This window comes from Gopherus evgoodei, chromosome 7 (genome assembly GCF_007399415.2).
Source record: "Gopherus evgoodei ecotype Sinaloan lineage chromosome 7, rGopEvg1_v1.p, whole genome shotgun sequence".
NCBI classification, from domain to species: domain Eukaryota; kingdom Metazoa; phylum Chordata; order Testudines; family Testudinidae; genus Gopherus; species Gopherus evgoodei.
In genome coordinates, this window is record NC_044328.1 from 101406691 (window position 1) to 101428467 (window position 21777).

The following is a 21777-nucleotide window of genomic DNA, read 5'->3' on the forward strand; positions in this document are numbered from 1 at the left end:
GGGAGGGAGGGATGGTAGCAGGGGTAGTGGGGAGGGGGAGGCAGTGGGGTGGGCGGGCAGAGGGGATTAGTGGGAGGGAGGGATGGTAGCAGGGGTAGTGGGGAGGGGGAGGCAGTGGGGTGGGCGGGCAGAGGGGATTAGTGGGAGGGAGGGGTGGTAGCAGGGTTAGTGGGGAGGGGGAGGCAGTGGGGTGGGCGGGCAGAGGGGATTAGTGGGAGGGAGGGGTGGTAGCAGGGTTAGTGGGGAGGGGGAGGCAGGGGGGTGGGCGGGCAGAGGGGATTAGTGGGAGGGAGGGATGGTAGCAGGGGTAGTGGGGAGGGGGAGGCAGTGGGGTGGGCGGGCAGAGGGGATTAGTGGGAGGGAGGGGGTAGCAGGGTTTAGTGGGGAGGGGAGGCAGTGGGGTGGGCGGGCAGAGGGGATTAGTGGGAGGGAGGGGTAGCAGGGTTAGTGGGGAGGGGGAGGCAGGGGGTGGGCGGGCAGAGGGATTAGTGGGAGGGAGGGATGGTAGCAGGGGTAGTGGGGAGGGGGAGGCAGTGGGGTGGGCGGGCAGAGGGGATAGTGGGAGGGAGGGGTGGTAGCAGGGGTAGTGGGGAGGGGAGGCAGTGGGGTGGGTGGGCGGGCAGAGGGGATTAGTGGGAGGGAGGGTAGCAGGGGTAGTGGGGAGGGGGAGGCAGTGGGGTGGGCGGGCAGAGGGGATTAGTGGGAGGGAGGGGTAGCAGGGTTAGTGGGGAGGGGGAGGCAGTGGGGTGGGCGGGCAGAGGGGATTAGTGGGAGGGAGGGGTGGTAGCAGGGGTAGTGGGGAGGGGACTGAGGGAGTGGGGTGGGCGGGCAGAGGGGATTAGTGGGAGGGAGGGGTGGTAGCAGGGTTAGTGGGGAGGGGACTGAGGGAGTGGGGTGGGCGGGCAGAGGGGATTAGTGGGAGGGAGGGGTGGTAGCAGGGTTAGTGGGGAGGGGACTGAGGGAGTGGGGTGGGCGGGCAGAGGGGATTAGTGGGAGGGAGGGGTGGTAGCAGGGTAGTGGGGAGGGGACTGAGGGAGTTAGGGTGGGAAGGGGGAGGCAGTAGGGTGGCGGTGGGGAGGGGGAAGGGGCTGGCCTGGCCGGGCCGGGCCGGGACTGGAGGAGGAGGAGCTCAGGATGGCCCTTCCGACGCTTTAAGCCGCGGGCAGGAGTCGGAGGCGCGCTCCTGCCAGCGGGCGCTCGCAGGGCTCATCCCGCCCCCCGCCACCCCAGCACGGGCACGAGCCTGGCGCTCCAGCGGGGCGGAGCGGTGGGGCGGTGCGAGCCCCGCTGTGACCAATCAGGTCGGCGCGGGCTCCCCCGTGCCCCGCCTCCTGGCCTCGGGAGCGAGCGGCAGCGGGCGGGAGCGCGCCCGGGGCAACAGGCAGGGCTGGGCAGCGGTGCGGGTCTGGCTCGACTTCATGGCGGAGCGTGGGGGTCCCGGCGGCGGGGGGCAGCGCGCCCCCGCCCCGCAGCCCGCGGCAGCTGCGCTCCCCCAGCAGTCTCCCTCGGGGCAGCCCCCGGCCCAGGCCCCGGGCGCGGCGCCACTGCCCCCCAAGCCGGGCTCCGGGCCCCTCACCCCTGGCGGGGCGGCCCCGGGCGGGCCGGCTGGGCGCCCGGTGCAGATGAACCTGTACGCGACCTGGGAGGTGGATCGGAGCTCGCCCAGCTGCGTGCCCAGGTGAGAGGCTGGTGGGGCGCGGACCTGACCCCCCTCCCCGGAGAGACCCGGCTGGACCGGACCGGGCCCCCTCATTCTCCCTGCACGGAGCCCTGGTTGGAACAGACCCCTTGCCCATGGAGAGTCTCACCTTCGCTTACCCCTGCTCCCTTCTACTTTGTCTCCCCCCCACACACACACACCTTGCCCTGCTTCTCCTTCCGAACGGGGGTCTCCTCTCTCTGCCCTGCTGTTCCCCAGTTTCCTCCCACATGGGCTGCCATCATCCTGCTCTTCCATGGAGCGACCGCAGGGGACCCTGCCCCTGGACCCAGCTCTCTGCTCAGCCTAGCAGTGGCCAGCCCCTTGGGATAACCTTCGGGCCCTCCTATCATAGTGGTGGGCTCTGTAGGATACCAGCTCCCCCTCCCCCCTGCTGTGGGGGCGCATAGGAACATATGTCTGCTCTTGAGCCCAGAGGGACCAGCATGGGGCATGCACTCCTTGCTTAGTATCCATCCATTCCCATGGGAACTACCCTCCTCGAAGCAAGGTGAAACCCAACTCTGTTTTGTCTCCCAAGTACCCAGGAGAGAGATCAACTTCCTCTGCCCCACACATCGCTCACCTGCCCAATCTTGTAAGTGCGACATGCCATAGCCACCTCTGGGGAAAGCACCCTTCTCTCACTCAGGTGTGTGTGCAGGGGCCCATCCTGTTCCCCTTCTACTTGTGCCTGGACCAGGGACACACCCCCTTCCTAAAAATGCTAGTTGTTGTGAAAGCCCAGTTGGTGGTATTGGGCTGGCAGATGGGAGCTGCTGCCTGGCTGTGCCTGGCTTGGGAGAGGTGTGTGGCTACTGGGAGATAATCAGTCTTAGTTCATTGATTGTTTGTTTATTTTTAGCGCCGTTCCTTTGATGCTGCCAGAGTCCAGGTGACTCGTTGTCATTCTGCTCTCGTGCTGCTCCTGTGGCAGGGATCGTAATTGCTGTGCTAATCTGTTGGTGGTAGCAGAAAAATATCTCAAACAACACATCCGGCTGTTGCTGTATTGTGGCTATTTGTGGTCACCAAGGCGGCTTCCTACATGCTCAAGGGCACCCCAACCTCAAACAGGGTGATGGCAGAACACACATGCACATTTTTCAGCTCACAGAGCACTGGCCTTGGGCTTGCCTCGCGCTCCACTGGAGGGTTTAAAAACCAGCCAACCGCTCTTGTTTATTTCTTGGATGTTTTGATGAGAATTCAGTTTTTTTCCACCCAGTGCATTTAGGATCTGCTCTGTATTCAAATACATTCAACACCCCTGTAAGAACAGTGCATGTAGCCCACAGAACCAAACCTACACTGAGGTCCACCTCCAGTAAGCGATCCTGCTTCTCCAGAGAACACTTAGCAGTGGATCCTCCAGGTTTCTCTGTCTAAATAAGTAACTGGTCTACGGTTTTTTGCACCGTTTGCTCAAGTCACTAATTAACTTGTATTTCATTGTCCTGGCAAACTATGCATCTAGTGATGAGTGAGGCTCACTGCAGAGGGGACAGGCTCCCTTGGGTAGCTTGTTGTCTGCCTTGGAGGGGGTATATAATGTTTGTTATTTCACCCCCCCCCTTCCACATCTCTCTTATGGGGGGGTCAATTTCTGAGGGAATGGCAGGTTAATGTGTTGCATATGCAGAGTTTGGTTCAAGGTGAAAGCTACTTCTAAAGCAAATGGAGTAAAAGGTGTGGCTTTTTTGTTTGTTTGTTGGGGAGGCTGGGTTGGTGTGATTATACCAAGCTAAACTGTGCTCACTTGAGAGGATGTTCTCATAATTCAATCCTGGGCTAGTGCCTTAGGAGATCTGGGTTCAGGTCCTGGCTCTGCCACAGATTTCCTGTGTGTCCTTGGGCAAGTCCCTTCATATTTCTGGGCTTCAGTTTCCTATTCCTGACATAGAGAATTAAACCTCTCAGCCCGCAAGGCATAGAAGACAAATTCAGTAATATTTGAGGTACTTGGATGTGATTGTCAAGAGGATCTTATACAAATACTAGACTGTTACTCAAGTAACAAAAAGTTAGTTCTGTTAAGACTAAACTGAATCTATCTAGCTGTGTTTGGTCCCAGGATACTAGAGAGACATGGTGGGTGAGATATCTTTGGACCAACTTCTATGAGGGGGAGACAAGCTTTTGAGCTGCACAGAGATCTTCAGGACAGAAGAGCTCTGTGTATCTAGAAAGCTTCTTCCTCTCACCCACAGAAGTTAGTCCAATAAAAGATATTAGCTCACCCACCTTGTCTCTCTAAACTGAATCTTGACCTTTCTATAAGAGGTAGGTGCATTTGGTTTTTAAGAGCAAACTACTGCTCTTTGAACTTTATAACTAGACACCTCTAGGCCATTAAGGACCATATTTCAGCGCTATTTGAGTACTGGCTCAGTATATACTTCCCCTTGGGGTACTTTGCCCTCCCTAAGGCATTTCTGGGTGATGCCGCACATGGCAGACTTCTCTTGTCTGCATTTCCCTCTCCCCTGCTCTGAGCTTTGGCTATAAAATGTATATTTGCTGTGCATGCAGTTTCTGCTGGTCAAAGGGTTACTTTGATTCCTTGGGAGAAAAGGACCATTCCAGATGAATGAGCACTCTGCAAAGGCTGCCGTTGTCTCTCAGCACTTCACTCATTGTGCACATCCTAGTCAAGTCACTGACATTTTCAGGACAAGCTCTGAAACCCTCCTAGGAAAGGTGCCCTGATTGCCAATTATCAGCTCCTGTAGCATTTTGTCATGTGATTGCTTATCTTTCAGATGGGCTGCTAAGGTCAGGCTTGTGCTTACACACTTTTTACCTCCCATCCTGTCAGCTGGTAGTTAAATTGTTTCATCATCCATCCAAAAAGAAAGCAGATTTAGGGCCTGATAGGTTTTCTTTCCCCAAGATCCTGAGCAGCTCCTTCTCCCGTTCACTTCAGCTGGAGCTAGGGAAGCTTGCCACCTCTGAAAAGCAGACGCCTAGCGTAGGCCTTCCCAGTATCCGCAGATTGCTGATGTTTTGGTCCTAGTCAGTTTTAAAGGAGACTGTAGATACCTGTTCTGCACCAGGGTTCTGTAGTGCATTTCAGCATGGCTGTGAAGGACCACCCCTTTTGTTGGGATCTTTGTCTCTTTGTGACTGGACACTGAGTGTCAGTACAAGTGGCTTCACAAGATGGAAGTCTCCTTTCTCATTTTAGTGAACAGCTGTGTGGAGCAGAGAGCCTGCTGTAATTCCTAGCTGGATTCCTAGATTATAAAGGCAGAAAGGACTCTTGTGATCATCTGCGCTGACCTCCTGTCTATCGAAGGCCATATGACTTCCCTGGATGAGGAACCTGAAGTCAGTGAGGATATCACAGGGATTAATTTAGCTTCTCATGTACAAAGCAATTGAAAACCTACAGCCTGAATAGGGACTCCCTGAAGCACTACTGACTGAGCTAGCCAAGCTTCTAGGGCCCAGGAATCAAAGGACCATGGAGCCTGGTTTTTCTCACCTAGAGGGAGTCCCTCTGAGTTTGGTTTGTGGCATGTTGGTTGTGGGTGCTGCATGCTCACAGCCTTGTGGCTGAACTGGGGGCTTGTTTTCCAGGGCTATTTCTTGTGTCATTACTCCAGAATTGCTTTTACGTAATCTACCATTCACAGATGAAAAATCAGCTCGTGTTATAACTTCCTCTGCTGTGAAGATGACAGGACCTCCTTTCTTGCCCCATAGAATCGGGGTGATTTGTGCGCTACATTTTTGTGGCCTTGCCATTTACTGTACATCACCGTAGCTGGCATGGTTCTGATTTGAGAGGCCGGCTTCTGTGTCTCACATAAAACTCTAAGGCCGCTTGGGTTTTTCTCTTGTATCTCACCCATCTGCTAATCCTGGCGTTTGGTAGATGTAACTGGAATGCAGAGAGTTCCGGAGGAAATGTGGCAGGCCAGGCCTCCTCTTGTTGGCTGCTGCTGTTAGAGTCCTGCGTCAGTTTTGAAACACAGCTGTACCAAAGTGTGTTATACCTGCTGTGCAGAGCTTTGCTGCCCTCGGGGTGGGGGAGAGACAAATCCAAGAAATGTTTTTTCCCATTATCCTCAATTATTGTGGTGAAGGGCAAAGTGAGGAAATGTGCCTGTATTGGCGAGCGTCCAGGGTAATTTGTCATGGTTGCATTAAGAAATAAACGCAGGCAGGGATTTATCAACCTTGGTGGGTCTACGCTCCCTCCCATCTCTAATCTTGTAAAAGGAAGCCCTCCATGGTTTTTGTAACCTGTTTCTGTGTCTTGGTGGTAACTTGTTTCACATTTCCTACCTTCCAGAGGTAGCGTGATTAAGAGCGGTCCTCTGCTCTCTGTGAGTTTGGTTCCTGAGCAACTTGACCATTTTTGTGATGTGCTTCATTTATTTGCCCCAGTTTACAGATGGAGGAATTGGAGTCCTACAGAAATCAAATGAATTTCTAGCAGCGCTAGGAATGGAACCATGATCTCTAAATTCTAAGTTCCCTGCTCTAACCCTTCCTCCCAGAGCTGCAAATAGAACCTAGGAGTCCTGGCGGCTCTGCTAGAGCATGTTCGTATTGCAGTGTCTACTGGCTAGGGAGGCTATGGAGGTATACAAGATCATCTTTAATTTATGTGCACCCATGCCTTAGAGTCTTAATTATCATTTTTAAACCACAAGATGGCTAATCAGATTTCAGACTGGGAACAAAGTATGAAAAATGCAGACCCCCACAAATGCATGGGAAAAGCAGGAGTTGTCAAGTCTTGAGCTTAGTGTGCAAGCAGCACATTCTGGGATTAATTGGTAGAACACCAATGGACTAGGAAGCAGAGGAAAGGAGGCCAGGACTTCTAGAGTCTTAACCCTGCCCTGCCACTAACTGTCACCTGGGGCAAGTCACTTTGTCTCTCTTTCTCCAGTTCTGAAGCGGGGCGACTTGCCTGTTTACCAGAGATCATGAGGAGTAATGTTTATGCAGAGCTGTGGAAGTATTGATACTGAAGGATGCCATGAAAGTCTTAGCCTCCTGTGGTGATAAGATACTCAGAATCTGAGCGTGCTTTTAACCTGAGCAGAATCCTTGTATATTTCATTGCCCTGCTGCTTCATAAGACAGGAGCAGATGAGAAACACACATACACCCCAGCTGTAAATTAATAATAAAATCTTGCTGTTCTAGAACAAACTTCTTTTTTTAAAACTCCATGGAACTTAGGTAACAAGCAAACTCAACCTCAGCCTCCAGGTATTGTTAGTCAGCAAACCTGAACAAGCTTTGGTTTAAAAGAAAATACAAATTTCTCAAGAAACTTGGACACTTCAAACAATTGGGAGAGGAGATCTTTGTCTTAAAAATAACTCAGAATCCTCCTTTCTGTCTGAAAATGTTGTGCCTCTGGTAGATAAGTGATACTTAAAAGGCCTGTAACTGAAGGAAGGTAACCAAGTATATTTTTCTTTGTGCAATGTACAGGGAGTTGTGTATAGTCAATTTCATTATTTCCCTGCCTACTTGATTAGCTAGTCAGTTTCTTCATTCCTGAGAAATCATTGTAGATTTTTAATTGTATTTGAGTTCTTGCTCTTGAAGGATAGGGACTGGGGGGAGGGCAGGGAGATGGGGACAGGTTGTGTCTCTTTAAATTTGGCCCAGAATGTAATTTTATTTTCAGATTGAAAACAGCCCCTTTAATAATGAAGACATTTGTTTACAATTTATGACTAGGATTGTGTCCATTTAATGTCTCAAGTCATTGGCAATAAATATATTGATCAGCTTTGAAATTTAGAAGCCTGAGGCCACGTCTACACTACCTGCTTGATCAGCAGGTAGTAATCGATCTATCGGGGATTGATTTAGCATGTCTCATCTAGACATGATAAATCAATCCCTGAATCAACACCCGTAATCCACTTTGCCAGGCGGAGTAAGTGGAGTCGACAGGGGAGCTGCGGCGGTCAACTTGCCGCCGTGAGGATGGCCAGGTAAGTCGAACTAAGATACCCTAATAGTGTAACTGAAGTTGCGTATTTTAGGTCGATTTCCCCCCTCCCCCAGTGTAGACCAGCCCTGAGTATGAGTATTAGTATGTTTTAAAAAAAATATTTCAGTGGTAAAACACTTATTGGGATTTAATGAAGCACTGTGAAAGTGCAAAGCTAACTTTGGTGGCTTCTAGATTAATTGTAGCCCTTCACAAAAGGATCAAGGTGTTCTGGTGAAAGGCTCAATAAAAACCTTCTACTGTGCAAGGGAGATCAAACCAGACTAACAAGCTCTTAGGATGTATAAAAAGACAGAGAATGTTGGAGCCTTGAGAGAGGTCTAGCTCACAGGGATGAGTAAGGGAAGACATGATAGAAGTGTGTAAAGTAAGTGTTGTTGAAAAGTTCAGTTACATGCTCCTAATTGACCCTTTCTAATACCAGAAGAGAAAACTGAATTAAATGAAAGGGTGGCAAATTGAAGCTGAAAAGAGTAATAACTTTTAGTGCAGTGCATAATTAACCTGTGGAACACACGGGTCACAAGATATTGAGACCAAGATCTTAGGAAGGTTTGAGATACTAATTTTAATAACACCCAAAGCTATGTTAGAGAGGATGAAAACATCTAATGTGCATGTTGCGTATAAGCCAATCTCTCACTGATCTGGGTTTAGGAAGAAACATAGGGCTGTTATTGAAGATTATAGGGGTTTCTTACACCTTTCTCTAAAGTATTTGATACTGTCACAGTTGGAAACTGGAGACAGGAATCTGGACTAGATGGACTATTAGTCTGATCCAGTGTGGCAACTCATTTGTTCTGAAAAAAGACCTTCAAATGTGCTGATGGGGTCTGAGAGACGCATAGCAAAGTGTATGAAACACACTATTTTGGTTGCCACATCACTGCTCAAAAGGACTGTTCTTTTCCTTTGGTGAATTAGTCCTGTGTGTGCTAGAAAAGTATTCAGTGTGCTTTTGAAACTGAATATTAAACTGCCACCCAAATATGTTCTTATTACAGTAAACATTTCACGCCTCTTAGGCAGTACCTCCTCTGCCTTCCGTTGCTTACTTTTTAACATAGCTGTGATGGTTCTGCTGATTTAGGTGACACCTCTCAATTACCGGAGCAGCAGAATGGATGCTTGTCTTGAGGTGCTTAACTCTGTCAAGGAATGGTGCAGAAATGACACTTTGTGTGTAAAAACGTGCAGCCTGTGGAATTTATGAGCAAGGTCATTTCAAGGGAAAAGCGGACAGTGTGGAGATTTCTGGTGGTGTTGTGGGGAATATTTCCATTTAGTTTCACTTTGGCCTGATCAGCACATCTCTGCTCTCAGTGTTACAAGGGGAAATGGTAAACAACTTTCCAGCCCTTGCTATAAAATCACTCTGTTGTCAAATAGTTCAGTGTTTGAAAATAAGTGGCCTGCAAATGTAAGGCAACCTGGGTTAGTGCATTATTAATAATGTATTTAAAAAGCCATCTCTTTCAGTGTGTTCTCTCTACTTGCCTTTACCTAACAAATATGAGGCATGTCAAGTCTGCACTAACTGGGGTTTTCTGGAGGACGCTTAGGAGGTGAGATGTGTTTAATTGTGAGGTTTCTCAGGTGTCTGATCTGTAACTAAGGCCCCTCTTTTCCCAAGCGTTTGCTGGATGTCCGTGATAGGCCCAAACACAAACGTTTTCAATACTCTGATTAAAAGTTGCTCCTAATTATGTACGATATCCTAGTTTTCCATAGAGATTTCCAGGACAAAAGACTAGACAAGACTTGAATTTTTAATGGGTACGGAACAGTTTTGCGCTCTCTCTACATTATAAAGAAGACCAACCCCCTTTCATTTCACCTTTTGTATACAGTTTAGGGACACAAATTAATGCTGACACTACAGCACTGTGTAGGGGGCAGACTGATTTTGTTTGAAGAGAAGTTTTGTTTCTATATTTCATGTACCATCTGGCTTTGCTGGGATAGGCTAAACCTCAGTGCATGTTCATAACTGGCCCAAGTTGTTTTTCCACATGATGATATAGAGCATGAGGTGAGGGGAAATCATTCCTGAAGCCATGAAGTGTCGCAATGCATCATAGTTATCCAGGAGGTCCTGGCCCTTAAGCTATTTCTATCCTTTGTCAGGTCATTTGTCAGTGCAGTTACCTGGTTTTAGCTGCAGAGACCGCAGTAGCCCACCCCAAAATGTGCCCCTTATGTCATGTTAGGTGCCAGAATGAGCATCCCGTTTATATGAATGGGATTAGCTCACCCCTTTTTGAGAGCCGTTAAAAGCTCTGATGTTCTGGTTCCATTCAGAAGGCTTTTAACAAGAGAGGCTCAGAAAATGAACCTATGTCAGCCTGAATTTGAATCTGTCATGGGGCTTGGATAGGTAGATCAGGTGGGCTGGGAGGTTCACCCCTGAGGTAGCCAATGGATGGGGGGAGAAGGTAGAGCAATGGTCTCTTGTGTGTCTTCAGCTTGTCCCACCTTCTTCATTCTCTGCCTATGTTCCCTTGGCATTCTTGCATTTCCCTTGTTGTAACCAGATGACTTGCTTTAAGTAATGATTCATTCGAGGCAATGGCTTTTCTGATAAGATCCAGCATCTTCAAAGGGAACGAGTAATGCTAGACAGCCACGACACACACTTGCTATTGACAGGGTTTGATTTAACCCAGGGTGTTTGAAGGTAAACTCTGGCACAGATCAGCCTGATCTTGTTAATGCAATATGTTCTGTTAATTATTTTAATCGCATGAAGGAACTATCAGCGCTGTTCTTGCAAGCTAAACAGTGACTGATGAGGACACTATGTGGATGAGAGATCTGTGTGGGGAAAATAGGGGCTGCAGGGAGTAGAGTGGGTGGCTTAGTAGCTGGTGCTCCTCTTAAGTCAGTGTGGAACCCTGGCAGTCGGTGATGGAGGGGGAGCCCTGTGTTACAGTGTGTGTTTTTTTGTTTTTTGTTTTTAAAAAAGGGGGGAAATCCCATTTTCAAAGGGTGGAACATTAACTCCATTATCCTGAGCAAGTTTGTCCTTGCATTTGCCATTGGATACAGTCGTCTTTTTGTACTTAACTGTTAATCAGATAACTTCCACGACCAAGGTCGCTGCTTTGCTGTGATGGTAGGAAGTGATTTCCCCCCACACTTTTCTGAATATCATTCTGGAGGCACCAATTTATAGATATTATAATTTTTACTGAGCGTTTGTGTCTGTCCATAAATTACCATCGGTATGTTACAGGCATCAATAACTGCGTGGAGTCTTTAAAGAGCACTGGCAGATGTTATGATTGGAAGCATGATGAGCTCATTCAAATGATTTTCTATTAATGTAAACAAATGGAGGCGAACACAACAGCATATGCTAGTCCTTATCCGAAGCACAGCACAAGGTAGGCCAAGAAATCACTTTGGCTAGCCAGTGATTTAAAGAATGACCTGATCAGAACTCAGCCTTGTCACAAAGCTAAATAATGATTTGCACACAGAGATTAGCAAAGGAGTTCTGAGGGAATCTCAGTTTAAAGATCCAAGGCCAGGCCCCGGGAATGGGGCTGTCAGGAATCCCCCTCAGGTAGAAGATGCAGAATGAAATCGGGATGGGTGTTGATCAGTTATTAAATCTCTGATTGTGACTGGTGATGAGTGAACTGCCATTCCTCTCCCTCCACCCCCAAGTTTGTGTGATCTTATTTTTAATGCCATACATGGGAAAGGACAGGAGGCCTTGCATTACTTTTTATGATGGTGAACTGAAACCTGTGGGACAATCAGAAATAATTCTCCGCTTGTCTTAGAGTTTTCCATAGTGCCACACTTTCTGTGGTGCTGAATCATCTATGGGCATTGGGACAGTCAGGAGTAGAATGCAGCTGTCCTGGGTTCCAATCTAGTGTCTTCATCACAAGAGACCACTACTCTAATACTAATCTTCACTTCCTACAGCCCCCTGCCTTAGTCCCTGTTCATCCTGTGCCCTGAATGAAGTACAGGTCCTGCAGAAGAAAATAGCAATGTGAATGTCATAAAGACTACCTTCCATACATACACAGGGGGCTCGTGAAGATTACTCATACAACCTTAATTCTGTCACTTCCTGACTTTCTTTTGAGTCCATGATTTTGCAGCTTTGGTATTCTTTTAGTGTAGTTTTTTTGTAAGAAATTCTCTGTGTGTGTGTGTGTGTGTTGGGGGGGATCCCAGCAGCTGTGTGTGTGTGTGTGTGTGTGTGTAATATAATATATATAACAACTAAAAAAACTAAACCTATCCTAAAGAACTATGTTGGCCCCTGCCTGGGTCAGCAGCAAGAGTTGAACTCAGGACCTGTAGCTTCACAGCATGGACCTCTACCACTAGAGCAAAAGGACTGATTGCTAGCAGTAGGAGGGTGTAATCCTCTGTGTGGATCCTTCATTGTCTGTAACAGACCTTGCCGTCAGGAATCCTAGGTTTTAATTTTCTGGATCTGAAGGGGAGCGTGGTGTGATGACAACACAGCCAGACAGAATGAATGTGCCAGGTCTGAAAGGCAATATGCCTCTGGATGAGATGTGGGTCTGCTCTAATAGAGACAGGATTCTGTTTCCAGTTCTGCCTGAAATGACCTTGTGTGCGACCTCTCAGCTCCCCCATACGTAGCAGGGAATAAACGGTAGCAGCTTCCCGTTGGCTCCCACCCTAGCACTTCTTTCCACTGACAAAAGGGATAGTGGCTGCTTTGTTCCATGGGAGCTCAGGGTGGGGCCAGGAGTGTGCTCAGGGAAGATGGAAAGTTCAGAGATTTTAGCTGCAATCTTCTAGCAAGCTGTACGGAGCATGTACAAAAGGTGATTTTCCTTCAGCTGCTTGTTACGCTGTCAAACCTGGGTAGATTTTCATGCGGCAGCAAAGGACCCCTTTGACCACAGCACTGTCCCCCAGTGAGATTTCAAGTTCTTGCTTGAAACCTTGGCAGTGCTTTAAAGGAGTGGTGGTGGGAGGAAGTTTAATCTTGGCAAAACTACCTGTTACTCCCTAACCTCATTTGTGCTCAGACTTACCCCCAAAACTCAGCTTGTGGCAGAGAACAAGTATGGAAAGCTTCAATGGGTTGAAAGTTTGGCAAAGTTATAAGCAACAGAAAACAAGAGCTTATAATGGAAAGTGACTAAATCTAGGTGTCAGTACCAGCTCTGCCTGTTATGTGTGTAGGTACACAGACACACACCTCTCTCTCTCTCTCTCTCCCTCTTCTCCCCCCTCCCCCGGAGTCCCTCAGGAGTGCTTCTAGCACTAGCCAGGCTGGGTTACTCCCCAGCAATGCAAGAGGCTCCCTCTGGATCCTGAATGTACTGCTCCCCTGGGTTACAGAGTAACAGCCATGCTGCCAGGAAGTATGTCACCTATTTCATACTTGCCACATCTAGCAGGTTTGGTGCTTACGTGCTCCAACGCCACCATAAGCCTGATCTCCGACCTTATTAGCACCAATACACAGTCTGCCTTTAATAAGGTTTGTATTCAAACAAAGCAGTTTTTGTCCCAGTGTGTATTTGAGGGAGTCGCATTCCTGTATAGTGTTCCAGTCTGATTTCTTTTGCTTTGAACTGGTGGAGCATTCTGTTGCAGACATTTTTGTCTCTGTGTAAGTAAGGGAACAGTGTATGTAGCACTCTGTATATCCCTGAATCTTAACTCCTGTGAATAGGTTGGAGTTGTTGAGATGGAGCATAGCCATTTAGGACAGGAAGTGAAGATTAACACCATGGCTAATTGAAGCTGCTGGGCAATGTAATTAGCAAAATTAGCATGGGCTAGGGAGTGAGGCAGGCTCTTCTCTTTTCAGACATCAAATACAATTCTAACTATATTCAGATATATTTGAGCTTTACTATCAGTTACATTTTATTGCACTTGCCTCTGCCTGCTAATGATGCTGGGGAGCTGAATCCCCTGCAGCATTGGCAGTGCCCCCAACCTGTAACAGCCCAGAGCACTGTATAATGGGAGGGACCTTCGGGGACTTGCCTAGTGTCTCTGCATCAGGGAAGAGTCAGTGTAATCCTCCTTAACCCAGCCTCGATTCAGGCATGTCTAGTTGGAGCTTTGCTTCTCTCCCGTGCTGGCCGTTCCACAAGTGTCCTTAGCAGCTAGTCCCGTTGCCTGGCACGGAGTTGCTTTGTTTTGGTGTATTTTTATTATGGTATCTACTGCAAACAGGGCTCAGTCATGGCAGGTGCAGAGGGCTCTGGCTCCAATCCAGCAAGGCACGTGAAGATTCCATTGTCTTTAGTGGGATTACTCAAGCAGTTAAAGTTAAGCACATGCTTAAGTGCTCTGGTATAGTTATAATAAAGCAGTGATTTTTCCTATTGAGTTTTTCTTAATAACCACAAAACTAATAGCATTGTTGCAAAATCAACATGAAAGCTTATCAGCGGTGCTGCGTGTCAAATCTAAATCTCCCCTGCTGCCCCTAGGCGCTCATTCAGTCCTCCGTGGCTAATCAGAATAACCCCTCCCTGTCGGTCCTCTTTGCAGCACATTGGCCTACATTTACCATGCTTCCCTTGCTGCAGATTCCATTATCTGCCACGGCAAAGGTGTCCTCAGCCGAAGAACTCTCCCAGTCATGAATAAATGATGTGGCAGATCTTCAGCCAACCTTAATGCACTGTTTATGAAACTGCAATTACTAAAACGTTTTATGAAATTATTATTACTGGGCGGCAAGAATGACTCTGCAGAAATGGGCTCCTGAGAATTAGAAATAGGAACTAAACCGAGATTTCGGCATTCTCTGTTTATTCATTGCAGTTTGATGGCGCCACACTAAGTTGCTTCTGGTAAGTTTTTTTTTTTTTGTTTTTTTTTCCCTTTGGCTAAACTGCTCTGAACTCTTGCCTGAGCAGCAGTTGATTGAAGAAATGTTGGCTATCGTGCGGGTCTTCAGCAGCACAGTATAGGAAGCTTCTCCTCCATTCATTTCCTGCAGCTCACAGTACATATGGTCAGTTAAGAGTAACACAGGTGGTTCTGTAACACCCACACTATTTACTTCCCCATATGTGGGGTAAATATATCCACATGCTGGCTTTAGTTTCAAAACCAGGAAATAAGTGTTGACTTTTCCTCCTTGTAACTGTCTCACTTGACAGGGAAGAGAGGGTTCTTAATTCTTAGCTCTGCTGTGGTACTTTTCATCAGCAGATCTCAAAGCACTTTACAAAGGAGGTCAGTATCATTAGCCCCGTTTTACAGATGGGGGTGGGGGAACTGAGCACAGAGCAGTGGCTTGCCCAGCATCACCCACCAGGCAACAGAACACAGGTCTCCTGAGTCCCAGTCTAATGCTCTATTCCCTGGGTATGTTGCCTCTCGGTTAAACGTAACTATTCCCACTATGGCTCCAAACCGAACATGGAATCAGGGTACGGGGTTGGGACTCGGCCCCGTGTTAAACTATCTGCCCTGCTACAGAATCTGTAACCTTGGGCAAGTTACTTAATTTCCCTGTCTTGTTTCCCCATCTGTAAATGGGGATTGTGACGGGTTGGAGCACAGAAACTCTCCTGGGAGGTGCCACCTGATGTGCCAAGACTACTTCTACCCCTGCTTTCCCTCCCAGCTCAGGACTCTAGCACCCTGTCTTGTTGAGCTAGACACTCCCGTCTGCATCAACACAGACCCAGGGTCTAAATTACTTGCCCCAAAGCTGCAGGTTTACCCAAAAGCAGCTCCCAGAAGTGTTCCTGTCTCTAACACTCAGATGTCCAACTCCCAATGAGGTCTAAACCCAGATAAATCCATTTGACCCTGTATAAAGCTTACACAGAGTAAACTCATAATTTGTTCGCCCTCTATAATACTGATAGAGAGAGATGTACAGCTGTTTTCTCCCCCAGGTATTAATACATGCTCTGAGTTAATAAGTAAAAAGTGATTTTATTAAATACAGAAAGTAGGATTTAAGTGATTCCAGGTAGTAATAGACAGAACAAAGTAATTCACCAAGCAAAACAAAATTAAAATGTGCAAATCTATGTCTAATCAAACTGAATACAGATAAGTTCCTCACCAGTTCCAGAATGCTCCCTTTTACAGACTAATCTCCTTATAGTCTGGGTCCAGCTTTCACTCACCCCTTGCAGTCACTGCCCTTTGTTCCAGTTTCTTCCAAGTATCCTGAGGATGGAGATGCTCTCTCTTTAGCCAGCTGAAGACCAAATGGAGGGGGTCTCCCAGGGGTTTAAATAGATTTTCTCTTGTGGGTGGAGACCCCCTTTCTCACTCCTATCCAAAGTCCAGCTCCAAGATGGCTTTTGGGAGTCACCTGGGCGAGTCACATGTCCATTTGTGACTCACAGTTTTTACAGGTAGCATCCATTGTTCACATGCTACCTTGAAGGTCCTCAAGTAAATTTCTTATGTGGATTGGATCCATTGTCCTCTAAGTGTTTCTTGATTAGGTCCTTAATTTCAACATTCCTTTCTCCAGGAATTGACCAGATGTTCTACTAAGGTTATTTAGAAATCAGGCCAGTACACAGCCAACATTCATAACTTTGAATACAAAAATGATGCATGCAAATAGGATTAATACATTCAGTAGATCATAACCTTTGAAATATGTTACATGGTATATGTAGCATAAAACACATTCTAAGCATATTTCCACAAAGCCTGATGGGATGGTGTCCCAGGGATGATGATTGTTCTCTTCCCCCCTGCATTGCCTACCTTGTTCATTTGGACTGTAAGCTCTTGGGACAGGGGCGCGCTGTACAGACATGACTTTGATGTGGTTTCTCTGCTTGCCTCTTTAGCCATAAACATTTCCATCTCACACACATTGTGTTGCCGTCAGGAAACTCCAAATTCAAGTAATTAGCCTTGCACGCAGCCCTGGCCCCTTCCTCTATTCCTGGGCCCCCTCCCTAGCACCCTGAGTATCAAGATAACAGGTGGAGCAGGCACTGTTTAGAGGGATTTTGACCTTTCATTATTGTGAAGCCTGAGACAAGGCTGATCTCTCTAGTGATATTAGATAATGTGACTCAGCTAATCACTGCAGAACTAACTGCGTTCACCCAGACCTAGCCTGGGATGATTTAGTTGGGGATTGGCCCTGCTTTGAGCAGGGGGTTGGACTAGATGACCTCCTGAGGTCCCTTCCAACCCTGACATTCTGTGAAACAGCGACTATGCATCTGCTACCTAGTAAGCGCTACCCACCTCATACCCCCTCTTTGGCTGTGTCTACACCCATAATTCACACCGGTGCACGCTTCCCAAGGCCAGATCTGGTGTCAACAGGGCTTGTGCATTTTCACTAGTCTGTCCTGTCAGAAGGCTTGGTAAGTTGCAGTTCGTTTTGTAACACCTCTGAAATCATCCTCATCTTGGCCAGCCTGCTTGTCAGTGCCTGTCATGGTACAATTCCCCACTCTGAAGCATAGCGTCCAAACGATGGGGTACCAGCATGAATTCCTCTAAGCTCAATTACCAGCTTAGAACCTGTAGCCCTGCCACCAGCCAGGAATTCCAGGGCCTGGTACACTCTGGTCTCCACAAAACCTTGCCCGGGGACCCCCAAGACCCAGTCCCTCTGGATCTTAACACAAGGAAAGTAAACCCTTTCCCTCACCGTTGCCTCTCCCAGGCTTCCCCTCCCTGGGTTCCCCTGGAAGATCACTGTGATTCAAACTCCTTGAATCACAAAACAGAGAGGAAAATGTACCTTCCTCCCTCCTTCTCTTTCCCCCTCCCAGACTCTTCCTGAGAGAAAGTAATCCTAACACAGAGGGAAAATTAACCTCTCTCTCCCTCTTCCCTCCTTTCTCCCCACCAATTCCCTGGTGAATCCAGACCCAGTCCCCTGGGGTCTCACCAGAATAAAAAAACAATCAGGTTCTTAAACAAGAAAAGCTTTTAATTAAAGGAAGAAAAAACAGTAAAAATTATCTTTGTAAATTTTTTAAAAAAGGAATATTTTACAGGGTCTTTCAGCTATAGACACTGGGAACACCCTCCCAGCCTAAGTATACAAGTACAAATTAAAATCTTTTCAGCAAAATACCAATTTGAACTCCTTTCAGCCAAATACACATTTGCAAATAAAGAAAACAAACATAAGCCTAACTTGCTTTATCTACCTCATACTCACTATTCTGGATCTATAAGAACCTATATCAGGGAGATTGGAGAGAAACCTGGTTGCACATCTGGTCCCTCTGAGCCTCTAGAGAGAACAACAACCAAAACTAAGAGCACAGCACAAAAACTTCCCTCCCTCAAGATTTGAAAGTATCCTGTCCACTGATTGGTCCTCGGGTCAGGTGACAGCCAGGCTTACTGTTCTTGTTAACCCTTTCCAGGCAAAAGAGATATGAAGCAGTTTTGTTCTATTAACTCTTACTTATCTGTTTATGACAGTGCCTTTCAGTTTGTTTGCCTGTATTTTGCCGAGCTGGGCGTGCTGTGAGCAAGTACTGGGGCAGCGCCTCTCACAAAGGAGCCCCAGGGTCTGCTTTGGGCTAGTTCTCTTAACAGTGCAGTTACACACTCCCAGCTAGGTTTATGCTATTGTTCCAAGGTTGCCTGCAATCAAATCTTTCCTAAAGTGTTAGCATGGGGAGGGTGCTAGGCAGGCTGTGGGGTGGGAGCGGTTCCCCATGGGAAGGGCCAGGAGGCTGCCAGGCAGGCGGTGGAGTGGGAGCGGTTCCCCATCGGAAGGGCCGGGAGGGCGCCAGGCAGGGGGTGGGTGAGAACAGTTCCCTGGGGAAAGGGCCGGGAGGGTGCGAGGCATGCGATGGGGTGCGAGTGGTTCCCCAGGGGGAGGGCACTAGGCAGGCAGTGAGGTGGGAGTGGTTCCTCGGGGGAAGGGCTGGGAGGGCACCAGGCAGGTGCTGGGGTCAGGTGGGAGTGGTTCCCGGGGGGCAGAGCCGGGAGGGCACCAGGCAGGCGCTGGGATGGAGTGAGAATGGTTCCCTGGGGGAAGGACCGGGAGGGCACTAGGCAGGTGGTGGGGTGGGATGGGAGTGGGTCCCCGGGCGCAGGGCCCAGTGGACCCCGCTCTTGTCCAAGATGGCAGGCCACCTTACTTGCAAGCATCAGTGAGGCTCCCCTGCAGCATGGATATTTGTCTCTTTTCCCCCGGTGTGTGTGTATTGGTCAAACACTGTTTGAAATCTGTCAAAGCAGGTCCTGCTGCCTGACCCTCCTAGGTCCTCTGCCTCAGCGTGCTTTTGCTGCTGCTTGTGCAGGGATCCCAGGACAGGTCTTTTCCCTGGGTAGTGTGGTGAGCTCCCCTTCCAGAGCCTTTCCCTGACCCGGGATCTCCTCCAAGGGCTTCCCTCCTCCCTGCAGCTCCCCCTTTAGGGTGAACAGATGTCCCAATTTTATAGGGACAGTCCTGATATTTGGGACTTTTTCTTAGATAGGTGCCTATTATCCCCCAACCCCCTGTCCCAATTTTTCACACTTGCTATCTGGTTACCCTGTTGCCCTCCCCGAAGTGAGCTGCCTTTTGTCTCCCCAACTGGGATGCAGCTGATCAGTCACATGGGGACCTTGTGACACCTAGCAATGGAAGTGCTCTGATGTTTTCAGCAGCCCCAGTTGGCTCAGTTGAGGGCAGCCCAGCCAGTGTGCACTGCCCCCTGCAGAATGCTGTCTGCTCCAGGAATGAAGCTGGCATTTAAAAGAAATGATGTTTCTAGCCATATGGCAACAGAACATAACCGGTGCAGTGGTGTGACTCCTTGGCCCAGCTTCACTCTGAAGCTTAATGGTGAGTTTAGATGCCAGCATTAACTATTTCACTGCTGATCAATGCACAGTAGGCAGGGACCTGCCTGCTCCCCTCGAGCTGTCTCTTTCAGCCATGGGAGGTGGGCATCCTTTATTCAAAGTCAAACGATTTCAGAGCCTCCTTAATTTCCTATGAGTACAAACATATCAAAAATAGCAGTGGTAAGGGTTCTGCTCCCAACCCTGCCACTGGCTTGCTGGGTGACCTTTTGGTGCCTCAGTTTCCCCCCTGTAAGGTGGTGATAATACTGACCTCCTTTGTAAAGCGCATTGGGATCTACTGATTAACAGCTCTGGATAAGAGCTGGGTGGTGATATGTAGTTTCTTTTATAGAAGTATTACAATTATAAGGATAGAAATGTTTTGATAGCTTTGCTTTAGAAGTGTAATAAAAATCCCAATGCCTCATGACCCCTCAGATTGCCTTTCATGAGCCTCCTGAGGGTTGCCACCCACCAGTTGAGACATGCTGCTTTAGAGGAGGGTAATCTCATATCCCCCGGGCTACTAGAGCAGCACAGGATGGTTCATGAGGATGAAACGCCTTCCTGACCTCTTGGCAGTCAACTGCTGTCCTGAAGCATTGAATTATCACTTCTCTTTTAGGGAGCCTAGCTACTAACCAGGATGCAGCAAACAACTTCCTGACAGTGACTCAGTGTGGCTAATCTTTAGTTCATCGACATAGTGTGCTCATGTTTGATGGCACGTTAGTGGAACTTGCTGAACTTGCAGGTGGTGAAAAGTGAAAGTCCTGATCAGCTAAGTTGCATTGCAAGGTGCAAATCGCAGTCCCAGCTAGTGAGGCCCTTTCTGTGGCAGTCAATGATGTTGCTGTATGAGAATCTCGCCATATCCCAAAGGTCCTCATGACTTCAGCTGGTTAAGTGGGTGCTCAGCGCTCCTGGAAATTAATGTCAGAGCGTTCTCTTAGGCACGTTGCAACCGCTAGTGGCCCGTGGCCTTCGCAGGGGAGGAGGGCTTGAACAGACCACAGAAAGGTCTGATTAATTCAGAAATCCAAGCCATGTCATTCTTATTTCACTGCTCACATAGGTGTAAAAGTCTTTTAGTTTCAAAGGGACGCTCTGGAATTGAAAATCCCTCGTCTGCAGACTTCGCACCTCCTCTCGTTATAAGTAACACTTAAAACAGCTTGAATGTCTTTGATCAGTTATTTTCAGTTTCTTCACCTTGCGCTTGGGACCATGTGACTGCATACACTCATGGCTCCTTTACTGCATTCTTAGGGGCAGGAGGTCTGGTCTTCCATGGAGGAACACTGATTACAGAATGGAATGCACTCCACAGCACAGAGGGGGAAAGCTCTAATTCTGTAGCTGGGTACTGTCAGTATTAACCCCTGTTTTTACCTCTCCTCCCCTTCAATTTTGCAAACTCCTCTTTTGGCCCAGAAAATTCTCATGTCTCAGACTTAAGGAAGTTGCTGTATGCCTTTTAGATTCTAGTGAAGTGATTGTAGTGCATTTCTGAGCCGAGTCCTCTGAATAATTCTAACCTTTGGCTTCAAGATTGCCATGTCCTTAGATTTTTGTTTTTCTGTGCATAAGATAACTTTTGAACGTAATTGATCTACAAACAAATTCAGTTCCCTTGCACACTAGTTAATAGCAGCTGCACATGGGAATACGTAGTCATCCACAACTTCATGACTAAATATTCCATTGCCAGAGGCAACTGCATGTAAATATTTAGTCTTTGTCTAATTAGTAGCGAAATATTTAGACGTCAGTTAATTAAACTAATTGACAGTTCTAATATGTCTGTATGTCTGAAGACCAATGATGATGTCAGAGACACTCTTTAGCAGCAGCTCCGTGAAGGATTTAATTCTTACCTGATTCAGTGACAAATACCAGGAGTCTTACAAAGCAAGGTGTTCAGACAGGTGTGCGTGGGAGAGTCACCCTGCAGTGGCACATCAAGAATGACTTAACATTCATGATGAGCTACTGGTGTTAGGTCATTCCAAATGAGCAAACTTCCTCTGTTGCCCTTGGAGATGTGAAGTCTGAGAGATTGAAATGAGTCCTATGATTTTTTTAAAGGGAACTCACAAAGTTTGACTGTTAGAAATGGTCCTCCAGATAAAGCTCAGAAATATTGTAGTTGCAAAATTTCACTGAGAATTTCCAGGAGGTGGTCTGAGTGGAGAGAGAGTAAAGCTTTCTGTTCGGGGAGCATGATGCAGGATGTGTCATTCTTGTGACAGGGAAAGGGCCGTCAGTGTTTGCTTTTGGCAAGTGGCAGGAGACAGAAAGGAACTGTGGGTAG

General features: G+C 47.9%; 1 protein-coding gene across 1 annotated transcript in view; it reads left to right on the plus strand.

Annotated features, from left to right (window-relative positions):
* The first annotated feature begins 1575 nt into the window (after positions 1 to 1575).
* The window catches only part of PACS1 (phosphofurin acidic cluster sorting protein 1), a 101857-nt gene continuing 81655 nt past the window's right edge, over positions 1576 to 21777 (plus strand). Inside the window, exon 1 of the mRNA XM_030568144.1 lies at positions 1576 to 1678. Within this exon, the coding sequence (XP_030424004.1) occupies positions 1623 to 1678 (56 nt within the window). The 5' untranslated portion in view covers positions 1576 to 1622. The remainder of the gene's footprint in view (positions 1679 to 21777) is intronic.